This window comes from Cydia amplana, chromosome 12, assembly GCF_948474715.1.
Source record: "Cydia amplana chromosome 12, ilCydAmpl1.1, whole genome shotgun sequence".
Taxonomy (NCBI): Eukaryota; Metazoa; Arthropoda; class Insecta; order Lepidoptera; family Tortricidae; genus Cydia; species Cydia amplana.
The window spans coordinates 12772620-12789053 of record NC_086080.1 but is presented as its reverse complement, the minus strand read 5'-3'; the positions used below and the strand labels follow the sequence as shown (position 1 = coordinate 12789053).

General features: G+C 42.8%; 1 protein-coding gene and 1 long non-coding RNA gene across 2 annotated transcripts in view; one reads left to right on the top strand and one right to left on the bottom strand.

Moving 5' to 3' along the window:
* Window positions 1-16434, top strand: part of LOC134653078 (uncharacterized) — a 383717-nt gene that overhangs the window by 261193 nt on the left and 106090 nt on the right. The window lies entirely within an intron of this gene.
* Window positions 3653-16410, bottom strand: LOC134653054 (sec1 family domain-containing protein 2-like). Its single transcript, XM_063508338.1, has 11 exons — window positions 16190-16410; window positions 15251-15502; window positions 14455-14760; window positions 13682-13854; window positions 12371-12526; window positions 11506-11576; window positions 9863-10032; window positions 7205-7485; window positions 5505-5666; window positions 4270-4380; window positions 3653-3801 (listed from the first exon to the last, which is right to left on the bottom strand). The coding sequence occupies exons 1-11, from the start codon at window positions 16367-16369 to the stop codon at window positions 3705-3707; spliced, it is 1959 nt and encodes a 652-aa protein (XP_063364408.1). The 5' UTR covers window positions 16370-16410; the 3' UTR covers window positions 3653-3704.

Genomic DNA, 16434 nt, shown 5'->3' with positions numbered 1-16434 from the left:
ATAATATTTAAGTATATTGATTTATTGCTAGTATGTACTATCGCTATCAACGTTGTTGTATTACCTAAGTATTACATTTTTAAAACGCCTGCTTAATGATGTAAGGTGTTTTGAAATCATAGAAACTAAGAAAACGATTTTTCAAACTCTATTCTGTTGATGAAAGTGAATTTGTATCAAATTTGCACTAAAGATATTTGTATGAATTTTGCGCGTCTTATTTCTGTAATTGACAACTTTGTCTCCACCCTATAATGACAAATTGTGATATTATTGTATGAGAAAAATATGTATGTATTTATAAAATAGGTACCTACGCCTCACACCTCAAACCTGAAAGAAAGAAAACCTGGGCCATTTGCATCAACCCTCCAACCCGGGGTTAACCAGTTAAACCGCTAACCCAGTGTCAAATTATTGTACTGGTAAACAATGGCAAACCATGTTAACTGCAGGTTTGACCGGTTAACCCCGGGTTAGTGGGATGGTGCAAGTGGCGCTAAGGGAGATTTATCTAGAAATAATTAATGATTTAAATCAATACCTACCTAGTACGTACGTCTGTAATTCGATTTATTTGATACTGATAACAAAAATATCTAAATTATAAATGTTATTAAATGATGTCCAATGTGAAAAGCATTAATAAAACCTCTTTTTACGTTATAGCGATTTTTATTTCACTATTTCTTTAGTAATGTCATGTTAAACCCTATCACCGCCACATATGTCATTTGACGCGCGATGCTACAGCCTAATATCAACCTTAATGCGTTCCGACAAGGTTCACAATAACGCGCCGCACACGATAGTCGTGGCGTTCAAAGGGTTAATGCTAGTTGTAATTTTTTTCAGAATGCCTAGCCAAGATGCCAATCGTTCGCTCCGTGTTCAGATCATTTTGGACACCTCGACAGTTTAACTACTTCTGCCGATTGTACAGACACGGCGATAATTAGTTTCGTTGAGATCTATGAAAGGCATATATTGCTAATACTAGAAAGCGGCGGTTATATATTTCTGGCGAATACCTACATGGAATTTAATTAAAACGCCATCTAGCGACGAGTAGAAGTGGAATGTCTTACTTTTCTATAAAAATAAGTCAGATTAAGTGGACGAAAGATTTTGCAGGCACGCTTACAGCAAATCTGCCATCTTACGGCCTAAAACTTGATAGGTGTTGACAATTCGCGCTAATAGACTAATTCAGTCAGTCATATTAAACTCATGTCTATTATGATATTGTTAGTGCATATATGAACGTAACTAGCGGACATTTATCAAATTTACATCTAGCAGAATTATTTAATAAAATATCCTGACACGTTTAAACTACTTTTATTTCCGTATCTTAATAGTTATAGAAATTACCCTCAGACTTATTTTGATTCTAAACAAATACAAATAATATTAATAAGATTTTAACAGTTCATACCTGCATTGTAATTGCATTGCACTTAGAATTAATCATTTAAAATATATTATAAATATTCACAGTACTACATAGATTAACATTGTATAACGTTACTTTTGAAGTAACCATATACATCTAGCTTAAGAATAACAGCCAAAATACACATTATCTAGTAAGCAACAGAGCAACCAAGCGTATGACAACGACATTTAAACAGTAAGGGCCTTAAAAGCTTAGCTAAGAACGCAGTTATATATTATAATGTAAGAAATTACATATATACAAATCAGTAGGATACCTACCCAATTTTCCTAACAAAATTCAAGAATACTCAAAAATTAAATAACACATTTTTAGAAGCAATTTTTCATATTTTTAGTTTTGTGCATAAATTGTTAATTTTTTTAAAAGTGCGCTTTAGAATGTTCGTGATTTTTTTCTATCGAACGAGAGTCAAAAAACAGGATTCGAATCGATGAAGTCACTAGAGAAGATCCTCAAGATTGCTAAGTAATTTTTTGGCAACCGTATTGCGATCTAAAAAACGCGGTACGATTTTTGTAAAATTCCGCTCTTTGAACCTTAGTGTAAGGCCTGAGTGGACGCTCGGAGCGGAGCGTTCGGCGGGGCGTGCAGCGTGGCGTCGGGCTCACGCGTGATGTGAGCAGCTCGTCTGCTTCTTTCATACCTCCCGAAGGGAGGTATGAGATGCCTTCCCATCCCTTTTGGGGATTTTTGGCGGTTTCAAATCGCCGCCCGTAACTACGGGCGGGTCTTTTCAGTGCCCTATTCTAGGGCGGTGGCTTCATGGCCATAACTAGCCGACTGGCCTGTCATGGCATTTTCTCTTCTATGTAGCCTCTCAGTGGCTTTGTGGCTGTGGGGCCTCGTTGCAACTGTGGGCTGTCTCCCTCTGTCGGCGGCTGTCCGGAGGGCGTGCGTGGAGCGGCGCGGTGCCCGGTTGGTGGTGTCTCCTCCTTTTACGGCTTGCTCCTGTGCCGTGGGGGCGCTGGCGCTGCCGGCGGTTATCCGGGGGGCGCGCATGGAGCGGCGCGATGCCCAGTAGGCGGCGGGGGCCCGAGCGTTCGGCGTGCTCAGGCGTTTTTATTAGGCGCAGCTGCGGGGCTGCGGCGGTTGCGTGGTTGATGTCAGGGGCTGCGGGTGTAGATGCCGGCGCGGGGGCCGGGGGGGCAGGTACAGTAGCTCCCGGCTTTGGGGCCTCTGTAAGTGCGGCGTCTTGCTTGGTGGGGCCTTTTGAGGGGCCTTGTTGGGGCTGCGGGGCGGCTCCGGGGCTGGCGCGGGGTCGCGGGTCCGTCGGTGGCGGGGTGGTGTCACAGGACCCTTCCTGGTCCTGCTTGTCGGGCGTGCTGCACTCCGGCTTCTCCTCAACTGCCGAAGGTTGTGGAGTGACGGGGTGCTCGTCCTGGTGGCGCTGCGGTTGGGCTTCTTCCTGGGACTGCTCCACTGTCCCAGGGGCGTGCCCCATCAGCCTAGGGAAGGCTGTTGGCCATACTTCCGGGCGTGGAGGTATGTGACCGACTTGCGCCAAGCTGGCAGCCTTGATACAAACACGATCAAGTTGCCCGCGAGGGGAAAGTCGGTCTGGGGCTACCCATGAGGGTGGTGCGTAGGGGCGTCCGAGGGCTTCGATGAGGCCATCGAAGTCTGGTTTCCACGGCTCTGTGGGGCCGTAGGTGGGTTCCGGGGTCTTGGTGTCTTCGGGTACTTCGTAAAACTCGCGTTGCGAACTACCCACCCTATCCGAAGGGACCGGGGGGGTCGCGAGTTTTACTGTTGCGGCTGCGGGTGGATTGTGAAATCCATTTTCTTGTCTACCCACCCGCCCCGAAGGGACGGGGGGGACTTCGGTGGCTTCTTGTCCATGATGATGCGGGACCTGCGCGACGCGTCACCGTCAGTCGGTCCTGTTGGGCAGGGCGACCGTCGGTGGATGGGTTCTGGGTACAGCTAGGCTTCCCCTCCGGCAGGGCCGGGCGCGTTCCGGCTTCGATTTTCGCAGAAAATCGTCGGTCGGATAAGCAGGTGCTGGTGAGGTGCGTCCGTGCGAGGTTCCAATGGCTTTCCCAACTGGCCGATGTGAGCAGCGTGCACTAAGGCCGCTCCTATACGCTTGCATTTGTTTAACATGCACGCCGCACGCCCCGCCCCGCTGCACGCCCAACTCGAGCGTCCACTCAGGCCTTACACTTACGGTACCTTAATACACCATCTTTCGGCAAGGGCCGTTGACAGCGCTTTTCTGGCGCGCCATCAAAGGTGAATACTGCTATAAGGCGAGGACGTCTCTCATAGCTTCCACTGGAGTGACGAATTTTGTAGAACCGATGAACACGGCCGTGTCGACGCCGCTCGTGATCACGGTCCTGTGGATGAAATAAGCAGTTAATCAAACAATATTCGATAAAATTCATTAATATCACTACATAGTATAAAACAAAGTCGCTTCCCGCTGTCTGTTTGTCCCTATGTATGCTTAGATCTTTAAAACTACGCAACGGAGTTTAATACGGTTTTTTGTAATAGATAGAGTGATTCAAGAGGAAGGTTTATGTATAATTTGTTAACTCGTGCGAAGCCGGCGCGTGTCGCTAGTATTAGATAAGATATTCAATAAAAAGTGAATGTAATAATTCATTGTTTAGGCACGTTACTCAAGTCTGCGTTCGCACGCCAACCCGGTCATAACTTTTTGAAAGTAATAAGATATATGTAACCCCGCCCGATAAAAATTATCATATGCAAGTTGTCTACGATGCTGAAAAATAAAATGTAATGTGTAAAAAATTACACTGAAAATAATGATTTTTTGCAACTGAATTGGGTGTGTTTACCTGTGAATACGCTTGCACTCCTCGGCCGTAATGCCACCAACGACGAAGATGATCACGGTGGGGCAGTCCAGCGGATGCTTCGTGCTGCGAGGTTTCTTGCTCGTTAGGATGCTGGAAAAACACGTAATTCATCTTAGAGGATATAACCAAATGGAGACGGATTGTCTGTAATTTTCTGCACAAAACAGTCTGTCGATTTTTGCGGGGGAGGGGAACGTAAAAATAGCCATGTCAGATAAACGTCAGTCCATACATTGATGATCATTGGCCGCCTATTTTAGATAGAGGGGAATTCCTGTTAATGGCTACTCCGTTTGGTTATATCCTCTAAGTAATTCATCAATCACCATCACAAGTTAAACATATTAAATGGGAGTCAATATTCAACAAGTTAATACATCTTGTCTTGCACATATCTGCTCGTAAATTTTGATATTCCGCGCAAGAATAGAGGCTTATCAGTTATATTGCCAAGGGTGGCTTTTTTATTAATGTCACTAAATTAAGGGAATCAAGGAAGTTTTAAATTCAATAATATGTGTACCTATCCAATATTTAAAACTATTAGAAAATTTATCTATTTTAACACTTTTAGAGATAATGTTGTAGTCGCCATCAGATATGTCGGAGCGGCCAAGGTGCTCAAGAATATCTGAACACACACTCAAACGCCTTGACAATAGAGGCGTGTTCAGATATTTGTGAGCGCCTCGGCCGCTCCGATATATCTGATGGCGACTGTATGCCGAATCGGTCTTTACCTTCCACTATGTGTTTTTAACCTATTAACCGCCAGCAATTTTTGATCGAGCGTGCTCGTGTCGCCACCGACAGTAATTGTACCACGCAGAGTAAGGTTGGCATAGTTACGGGAGTTATAAATGTGCTGTAAAATAAAATCAGATCTTTGTCTTATTTATCAGACTGTGGCGAAATGAGCTGGATATGTAATGTCTTATATATCAGACTCTGGCGGCTAAAGGGTTAAAGAACCTGTGCCGTACTCACTTGAGTCCGCTCCGCAGCAAGTCCTTGAGTCCCTCGTTCCTGTGCCGCAGGTCCGTTAGTTGCGGTCGCTCCGTGTCCACCAGGTCTTCCACCAGCTGTTGTAGCACGCCGCGGTACTCGTGGCCTCCACCCGTCTCGCACGGCTTTAGAACCGAGATCTGATGGCGACTGTATGCCGAATCTGTATTTACCTTTATGTATTTTTAAAGAACCTGTGCCGTACTCACTTAAGTCCGCTCCGCAGCAAGTCCTTGAGTCCCTCGTTCCTGTGCCGCAGGTCCGTTAGTTCCGGCCGCTCCGTATCCACCAGGTCTTCCACCAGCTGTTGTAGCACGCCGCGGTACTCGTCACCCCCACCCGTCTCGCACGGCTTTAGAACCGAGTTGTACCTGACAACCAAAAAATATCACCATTAAATTTTATATCACTACATAGTATAATTTTATATCACTAGGAAGGCCCAGGATCACATATCTCAGCCAAATAAAAGATAGAGTTTCTGTCGTGTCGTACGAGGGAGTTAAAAGGCTGGCCCAGAAAAGAGAAGAGTGGCGATTACTCCACCGACAAGAGCATAGCTTTTAAATATAGAGAGAGACATAGTATAAAACAAAGTCGCTTCCCGCTGTCTGTCTGTCCCTATGTAATCTTAGATCTTTATAAATACGCAACGGATTTTGGTGCGGTTTTTTTTAATAGATAGAGTGATTCAAGAGGAAGGTTTATGTATAATTTGTTAACACGTGCGAAGCCGGGGCAGGTCGCTAGTATTTTCTTTTATAAAAAAAAAACATACCTACTGGAATTTACTAGGTAGGTACTTTAATTACATCCCAAATGAACTAGAAATTGGCACACGTATAGATCTCAATTCTTTTGCCGGTGAAGTCAACAACGACGCATATTCTTGATATTAAACTTGGCTTTCATTTCACATTTGTTTTTTATGGGATACATTACAAATTACAGTAACTCAATACATATAGTGTGGCCATAGACTAGGAATCCTCTAGACGGAGTTTAGAGCAATTATTTCATAAAACCGATGCTGCCAAAAATACTGGGGTGCGGGGGACGAGGTGAGCGAGTCCCGTGCCGTGATTGGTCCGTTCAAAGACACGGACGTCACACAAAGACACTTTGACTCGAAAATGGAGTAAAACTACCGTATATTTATGGCAGAGGGGGTAGCGCTACCTATGCTCAGTCTGGAGGATGTCTTGTCTGTGCATATTCATTTGATAACGAGTTCGATCATGCTTTTTCGTACATAAGTTGAGCAATATGACAAGACCCCACGTTAACACCCTAGGACCTCCTATTTCAACTACGCTTTTACCAAATTTCATAAAGAACCGAACGGACGAAGTCGTGAGACAAACTACTACAAATCCAGAGATTGCATACCTTAGTTCTCTCGATCGACTAATGCTAGTATGTATAAGTATCCTACTATTTGTAAACATTAACACAGAATAAATAATAGTACTAGGTACAGAAGACTCACTCTCTAACAAAACGCGTCAGTTACGATCAGCACAGAAATGGCCGCTAGGTGGCGACAGCGCCACGCGCGGCTTATGGCTAGCCACCAAAATTGGTGTGGAACGGATGTACTTTTAGCTACCTATAGCAAAGCGACGAAATCGCGGAGTGAGCCACGCCTGACATTAGTAAACTTCTAGTGCCGGTACTCACAACTCACATATAGCTCAAAATGTCTACTCACTTCTGCAAATTCCTCCTCATCAGCGCAATCTCCTTCAGCCTCCCCATGATCGCCTTGGACACGTCATCGCAATGCTCCGGGCTGCCCCGCAGCCCGTGGTCAGCGAACACGGTCTTATGGTCCTCGAATATGGCCACGCTCAACGTAAACATTAGTAAACTTCTATCTCGCATAATATAGCTAAAAATGTCTACTCACTTCTGCAAATTCCTCCTCATCGTCGCAATTTCCTTCAGCCTCCCCATGATCGCCTTGGACACGTGATCGCAATGCTCGGGGCTGCCCCGCAGCCCGTGGTCAGCGAACACGGTCTTATGGTCCTCGAATATGGCCACGCTCAACGTCTCGGTTAAGCTGTCTTCGTGTTGCTTGGAGAAAGACACTTCGGTGCCGGTGAGGGAATACACGTGAACTATGAGCGCGAGCAGGCTCTCTAGGGGGAGGTTGCGGTCTTTTCTCGTCTTAATTAGGTGGCTGATCTGAAAACAAATATGATAAACATTTTAGGAAAGCAAGCGTTCATATTACTATACAAAAAAGCGTTATGTCGAACGTTTTGGTAATAATTATCGATTCGCTTAGGGGTATGATGACGTATTTAATTACACAAACGCGTCTACCGCGATATAGTTTCATTGTTTCATTGTTTTCTATATCGCGGTAGACCCGTTTGTGTAATTAAATATGTGTACAAAACGCGAGAGTTTAACGTGTTTATATTGGGTATGATGACGTCCGCTCGGTGCACACTAATTTTTACGAAAGAAACTAGGCCATGATGATTCAACGTGAGTCCAGCTTGCCCGCTTTGCCTGCTTAGCATTTTCTGCTGGCGGTGGTGACTGGACAATGTGGAAATGCTCTAACCCCCTTATTAGATAGATAGATAGATAAAAACTATTTCAAAAACATTATCGTGACAACAAATAATAATAACGAACTAATTAGGTTTTATTTTCGTTTAGAGGGATCAAACTTAGTTAATTAGTGACATTAAATTTGAACCTTAATACTATGACGATACCGATACCGGTTGTTTTGCAATATGAATGTTGTGCTGGCACGTGCTAACGCTCGAGCTAGCGGCTTTGCGATAATAGAGACAATGGCCTTTGTTTGAAAGATTAAGGTTCGAAGCGAAAAGTTCACCTGAGAAGAGCCATACTATAAGTTTCAAGTTTCTTTATTTGGCCAAGTAACAAAAAAAACGTTACATCTAGCAAGTCAAATACAGGTCATTGCTAAAACTAATCATGCAATGTCTTAATTAATAGGTAGATAAAATTATATAAATCAAAATGTATATCATTAACATAGTAAATGATCAAATAGGTACGTCAATTTCATAGTGTAAATAAAAGTATGCTTAGAATTATTTTATATAAGAAAGTCATTATTTTTCATTTTATCTGTAAATTTATTGATTGAGTAAAATGGGTTACATTGAAAGAAACGTTTAAGTTTACTTTTAAATTCTATATATGTTAAATTCGTTATTTGTAACGGCAATAGGTTGTAAAGGATAACTTTTAGGGATATACCTTGCTTAAATATTTTTACAGTACATATGGGGCTACTTTTCCGCACTAGTGCGTAAAATAGCACTTTTCGTGCGTATGTCGAAACTTTAAAGTGCCATATGTACTGTAAAACGTTGTTCGATACACGTGCGAATAGGTAATTCGCAACTCGTGTCGATTTAAAACACTCCCTTCGGTCGTGTTTTAATTTATCGCCACTCGTTTCGAATTTCCTCTTTTTCGCACTTGTATCGAAAATAACTATTATTAGCTTTGTCGTAGGAATTTATGTTTTATCCCATTCTTACAAATAAATAAGTCAAATGACAGATTAATACAAACAATTAATAGCTAATTGAGGCTTGTAGCGCGTTTATGAATAACGAACTAAGGCCTTACCTGGTGAAGCACGCTGGTGGAGTCACGGCTAGCGGCCGCCGGCCAGGCAAATTCTGCAGCAGCTCCACCTGTGACCGCTTGGGGGACTTCAGCGTGTGGACCACGCCTAACGCTTGTTGCAGCACGCCGATGTGCTTCTCAATTATGTCGTAGTTGTCTGAAATAACGATCCCTTACCTGGTGAAGCACGCTGGTGGAGTCGCGGCTAGCGGCCAGGCTCTGCAGCACCTGCCGCTCTAGGTTCTGCAGCAGCTCCACCTGTGACCGCTTGGGGGACTTCAGCGTGTGGACCACGCCTAACGCTTGTTGCAGCACGCCGATGTGCTTCTCAATTATGTCGTAGTTGTCTGAAATAACGATCCCTTACCTGGTGAAGCACGCTGGTGGAGTCGCGGCTAGCGGCCAGGCTCTGCAGCACCTGCCGCTCTAGGTTCTGCAGCAGCTCCACCTGTGACCGCTTGGGGGACTTCAGCGTGTGGACCACGCCTAACGCTTGTTGCAGCACGCCGATGTGCTTCTCAATTATGTCGTAGTTGTCTGAAATAACGATCCCTTACCTGGTGAAGCACGCTGGTGGAGTCGCGGCTAGCGGCCAGGCTCTGCAGCACCTGCCGCTCTAGGTTCTGCAGCAGCTCCACCTGTGACCGCTTGGGGGACTTCAGCGTGTGGACCACGCCTAACGCTTGTTGCAGCACGCCGATGTGCTTCTCTATTATGTCGTAGTTCCCTGAAATAACGATCCCTTACCTGGTGAAGCACGCTGGTGGAGTCGCGGCTAGCGGCCAGGCTCTGCAGCACCTGCCGCTCTAGGTTCTGCAGCAGTTCCACCTGTGACCGCTTGGGGGACTTCAGCGTGTGGACCACGCCTAACGCTTGTTGCAGCACGCCGATGTGCTTCTCAATTATGTCGTAGTTCCCTGAAATAACGATCCCTTACCTGGTGAAGCACGCTGGTGGAGTCGCGGCTAGCGGCCAGGCTCTGCAGCACCTGCCGCTCTAGGTTCTGCAGCAGTTCCACCTGTGACCGCTTGGGGGACTTCAGCGTGTGGACCACGCCTAACGCTTGTTGCAGCACGCCGATGTGCTTCTCTATTATGTCGTAGTTTCCTGAAAAATTCATAAGACATCTTAATTGCAATATAATGTGTAAAGTGTAACCCCATTATTCATAAAACTTTACGGGCCTGATTCAGTTAAATTATGTTTTCCCTTTCTTACAAATTAGGCTTGTGTCGGTCGCGAACTAAGAACTGTTAGGAATGAAATCCCGTGAAGGACCGAAAGGAACTAAATCTTTTTGCGCGCTCTTAATCGGTCTTAAACGGTTCAAAATGTCGCTAGCACGAGTGCGAACGAGACAAAGAACGACGTGTAAAAGTATGATGGAAAATCAAATATTTTTCTATATATTTTAATTTTTTTATTGTGTTAAGGTATTTAATGTTTAATATCGACATAATCATATCATACAATTTGAATTTACCAAAGATTGGAAAAAAATCGAGTGTTAAACCGATTCCTATTCATTCCCGGCTCCCAACAAGTTCAACGACCGACTGAATTAAAGGAACTAAAAGATCGAACTAGTTCGTTTGACCGATTGACCGAGAGCGGAGCGCTCACTGTAGTGAACGAGCATGCACAAGCCTATTACAAATACATAAGTCAAAAATGACAGATAATAACAAACTATTCATAGCTAATTCGGCCAGTAACGCGTTGAATAACGCCATGGGATGCGAAATGTCCCGACCTCATGACACGCGCGGTCTCTGTGCGACTTCACGTTAAACTGAGCGCTCGATGTTTGGCTCAGCGTCACCGTGGCTCGGCTTTGCCGCGCGCGGCAATGATATTATATAACCATAGATAGGTTATACTCATACTTGACGAGCACAAAAAATACTTCCATATTTATTTCTGTGCCTACGAAGAAATCTGTTATTTTTGATTAATTTTCTCATTCCATCCATCTTTGTCACATTCGTTGTTAAACATAAGGTCGTTTCTTGCTCTTTCGGTGTACAGGAGCTCGTTAGCACGTGCACATTTCTCGTTTGTCCAGCCGCGTCTAAAGGCAACTTGTGACAAATTGTCACAAGTTAAGCGCTTCAATTTTGGAACGCCTATAACCTATCTTGAGTTATAAATCATTGGCGCGCGGCAGCATCGTGCAACAAATCCTACTGACGTTTGCCTCGCGCGGCAAACGTTGCGCGGCAAACGTCCGAGGCTGCCTCGCAAGGCTGCTCGCTCAGTCAGTACCCGGCTAATGGTAATGACCGAGGATTTTCCTCGCGAGGCTACTCGCTCAGTCAGTACCCGGCTATTAGAGAAAATCGTGCTTCGGAAATGACTACCAACAACTGCAGCTGAATGACATGGTGCTGATGGGCGGCGGATTATGTGATAACTTTGTTTGTCAAAACATAATTATGGCGCAGTACAGCGCCAGTGGTATTACAGCTTTCAAACTAGAGGGCAAGATTTTGGCTAAATAAAATAATAACCATTTAAGTAATAAAAGAGTAAATATTTAGGGCTGACAACAGTATGTTTGTATTCTGTAAGTTGTTTTACCTTTAGCGGCCGTAACCATCTTCTCAATGCTCTGCGGCGTGACCTTGAGGAGCATCTTGGGACTGGGCGACCTCAAAATTTTAAAAAAAATGTAATTAAGCACGAAAAATTATATTGCTGTTCCGTCGATGATGCCAGAGGTAAATATCACTGTGCAAGTGGGACAGCAATATAACTATGCGCGTGCGATAGAGATAGGTAATGGCGGTTCAATGTACAAAATTCTTCATGCTTAGCACCCTTGCTTTAGCAACATTTATAAATACAATAGCCAATATACAACAAACATTAAAGTTAATAAATAAATAAGTTATATCAGAATATTCTTATAATAAATAACTACTAAAATATAACAGAGACGTATGTCTCCATCGTTAATAAAATAACGCATTAAATTTGGAGATGTAAAAGGTCCCCACGACATGAGAATAATAATTGGTAATGGCTGTTAATAAGATTTAGGGCCAGTTGCACCAACCACATAATTGACAGACTGATCAACGTTAGCCGGCGCGCCCCGGCGCTTTACTATGAAACTTTCCATACATAAAAATTTTGCGAACTCTTTAACGATACGAACAGTTTGGTGCAACGATATCGGCCTGTCAGTTAGAACAAATAGTTGACAGCTCAGAACAACTGACAGGCAGATATCGTCCGGCGGACTGGTAATCAGTGGGCCCCTTTAGGGCTCATTTAGACGGTGCGAGAACTCGCATGCGATTTTAGTTACATTGCGGACCATTGAGGTTACATCAATTCAGCCGACCGATCAAATGACGCAATGTAATGAAACTCGCATGCGAGTTCTCGCACCGTCTAAATGAGCCCTTAGAGGTGTAAAGGTTCTGTGTCAAAGAAATACCTCTGCACGTCTATCTTGGACAGCTTGTTGTAGAGGTCGAACATGACCTCCTTCTGGCTTTTGTTGATCATGTAGTCAAAGGTGGAGGTGCAGGAGTCGTCGTTGGCGTGGTACAGGCAGCCGGGGGCGAGCTGCAGGTCTTCAGGATGCGAGATACTGGACGAATTTCAAATAGGAAAAAAAGTCGATAATGTTTTGAACTTCTATGTCGATTTTGACGACTTTTTACAGTGTGATCATTATTACATTTGCGATTAACCATTTATTTTTTGCCATTTTTATATATTGTGACCTTGTTGCCACTTTTGTGTTATTTCTAGTCAGAATCGCGAGCCCTTTTCATCCTTATAGGAGAAAAAAAGTGTCCTAAAATGTCTATACATTTTTCAAACTTTCCTTTTTGTTACCGCCATACAAAGTATATGGGGAAATGGTAACACAATAGGAAAAAAACTTTGGGACATTTTTTTATCCCATTAGGATCGAAAGAGCTCGTGGTTGTGAGTAGAAATAACACAAAAGTGGCAAAAAAGGACACAATATATAAAAATGGCCAAAAAATTAATAAAAGAAACGCTCAAATATCATTGTGTTACATTAGTAAGTACATTAGCCAAAACGAAATACGGTATAAAAAACTACCTAGTTAAACTAACTAAACTAGTTATGTTGACCACTAAAGGAGCATTCGCTTACGAACGCTACTCTTTTAATACCTTATGCTATAAATCCGTGTGCCCAAAACTAGGCTCCCTAGCGTTCTCGAAAAAACCATTAGAAAAGCGACACGTTCATAGTGAGCTCCTAAAATACAAATTAGCCTTCTGCAACACTGTCATAATCTTATCAAGAACAGATTCCATCGCATGACTGGTCACTCCACCCACATACAAGGAGCGATATATGATCGCTCTACATAAAATAAATAAAATAAAAAAGCATTTATTTCCAAATTTCCCATTTTTACATTAGAAGTTTCTGCGTATTGGTTAGTAAGTTTCTTATAGCTAGTAGTGTTAAGTTTATGTATGTTATTTACTATTTATTTATTTAATTTGGACCGCTCTTCGAGTGTAGGCCTCCTCCAACTCTCTCCATTTTTGCCTGTCTTCTGCTTCATTTAGCCAGTCTTTCCCTGCAGTTTCTTTTATACCATCTAGCCATCGTTTATATGGCTTTCTCACTTTCCTTTTGCCAATAGAGCCTCTCTATTTCGTTGCCAATATTGTCATTTTACTCATCACTCTACATAAATCTGCCTAACATAACTTTTGTTTCTTAGCTACTACTTGTAACCACTAAAATACCCACACATTAGCTTCACACAACGGTGACATATCCACCGCGACATCGTTGCTGTGTCCCGGGAACCTTGGCAGTACTGTCATAATCTTGTCGAGAACAGATTCCATTGAGTGACTGGTCACTCCGCATACGTCCAGGGTTCGATCTATGACGATTAGAGACGCGGGATTTGTGCAATTCTAGAATGAAACAAGACATAACGTCATAATCGTAAGTCAATTTATAAAGATTAGAACATAACATAAGAAATCATTCGATATTTGAAGTCACATTTATGGGTCTTACACACGCACACATAACAATAGTTGTCTCTGTTCAAAATAGACATGTGTCGCTCGCGAGTGAGTGATTTAAATGAGTTATATCATTTGATTCAACCCGCTCACTCTTCAACTCACTGATGATTTAACTCGCTCAGTAACTCAGTCGCTCAGTGCTCCTTGCGCGCTCTTTCCCACTCATGAATCGAATGAGTCGGCCGATCGCGAGGAGCGAGTGAGACTGCGAATAGGTTTCGGCGCGGTTCGGAAGAATTCGGAGGGCTTCGGAAAAACATGGCGGGATCGTATCGCGTGATTCGCCATCTTGGTCGCACTTATGGCTGTATGTATTGCTCCACCTAGTGGTCAAATCTGTCGTAATAGGCGCGTTTACCGAAGTACTACACTACTAAAGAGTGAACTTTTTGTACCCAGTACTATTATGTATTCTGTGATGAATCATACAATTTAATAATAACTGATCAAACTGACTTTGCATCGATCTAAATTAGGATTTACCTTTCTCCGAGCCAAACAAACAGGCGAATTTTCCAGCACACCAGCTATCAATGAGCTGAAAGTTCCCATGTAGTACACATCCTCTTTCAAATTCATAGACTCCATAATACTGTTTAGTCCACTAGCCAGCCTCCGCGCTTGCGCCCTCTCCTCTTTGCTTAGCGTGTACAGGTCTACGTATGTTGACTCTGTTGTAAGTTTACCGTTGTATGCTGGATACACTTTGTGGTATGGGGGTGTGAGGAACACTACATTTGTTGGTGATATTGTGAATAGCGGGAGATGGACCACTTCTACTGCACATTGCTGAAAAGTTATGTTAAATATTTTTTATGACAACATAGAAATATGAAAAATAAAACTGAAACTGAATGCAAAAATGACCATGTCTGTCTGTTAGGTTAGCAGCAATTCTACTGCCATGTGGAAATTTTGAGCCCATAGTCTAATTTATTTTGGATATCTACCCTGTAGTGAGAAGGAGGGCGAAAGATGGGACCAAATCACATGTGGGCACAGTGTGTACAGCTCTTTGGTGCTGCCATTCACAAGTTTCTGTAAGAATTGTCTAGTCAAGAAATCAAAGGTCCAAATTGGGGTATGGATTGGGTTAAGTTAAGAGTTTTTTTGGCAAGTATTTTTCTACTGGTGCCCATTTCAACTAAATATTTTGCAAAGTGTAGGAGTTAGTAAAAACTAAAAAAATACATCCTTTTAAAAGTTATTTGAAGTGAAATCTCATAAATCCAAAAACACTGATTTGGACATACTTAATATGAAAATTAAAGGTGCATACTTTTTTACCAATCCATTCCAAGAGCATCCCCTCCAACTGCTTAGTAGCCTCCGTGGGGGCCTTCCCCGCCGCCACCACATCACTTACATCCTTCCCCTCGTTCAACTCCAGATAAATCACGTCTAGGCTGACGGCGCATATCAGCATGCAATGAGCAAAGTCGCTGTGCTTGATGATCTCGCGGACTGTGCGGAGCTGTGTGCCGGCAGATTGGGTGATGAACACTGCTTTCTTTTGGTCTTTTGTTGCAAACTAAAAATAATTATGGTGTACAGTTTTGGCACCCTTATTATAAGGGTGCAAAATTATAATAATTATCCCTTGAAGTGGCAGGAACCGGCTCCCGGACAATTTAAGTCATTTAAATTTGGAATTTGATTAATTTAAATAAAATCGATAATCCAACAACCCAAAAATGATGTATGCCACTTGAAAGGTTGTGTTGTGTTATTTTGAGATGTTACAATTGTAAACAGAGCACTAAATCAAACATTTATTTAGACACTTTAATAATTCCTTCTATATACAAACGAAATTTTAATCAAAATTGAAATTTATGACTAAATCTGCTCGAAATCATAGACTTAATTCTCTGGGGTTAACCAGTTAAACCATTAACCCAGTGTCAAATTGTACTGGTAACCATGGTAACTCCAGGTTTAACTGGTCAGGTGCAAGTGGCCCTTAGTTAACTCTTGGCTAACAGCCTGGCATTCAGAAGGTAAATTTGGTATAACTATAAAATAGGACACATATTGCAGCCTTCCCTAATATTCCTGTAGCATTTTTGATGGAATTAGGCTTCTTTATATGATAATAAGCAGTTATAACTACAGCTCACTACAATAAATAATCATAATTCACATTTTACTAAACATTTAATTTAAAATGAAACTTTGAATGAAAGAAAGGGAACTCTTCAAAGTTTAAAAACCATACCTCGAAAGGCGATAAGCTTTTCACAGAAACGGCTCCGCCGTATATGAGATTCAACAATCCTCCGTCCCAATGTAAACATTCTGAACTGTAGTCGTCCAGGAACACGGCCGCTCCTATTATTCGATTGTACACCTCAGACCACCAAGCTTTTCCAAAATCTCTCACTGAATTTATAGCCATTTTAAGTATAAATTAAACTCAATTCACAATTATTAAATACACTGCCTTTTTTTCCTTTTATCCCA

Bases quoted from the DNA above. Each gene is read 5' to 3' on its own strand.
- LOC134653054 (XM_063508338.1), bottom strand. From the start codon at position 16,369: ATGGCTATAAATTCAGTGAGAGATTTTGGAAAAGCTTGGTGGTCTGAG. The intron at 11,577-12,370 runs GTATTTCTTTGA...TAAAATTTTGAG, and splicing joins TCCAAGATAGACGTGCAGAG to GTCGCCCAGTCCCAAGATGC. The intron at 10,033-11,505 runs GTAAAACAACTT...TGAATTTTTCAG, and splicing joins GATGGTTACGGCCGCTAAAG to GAAACTACGACATAATAGAG.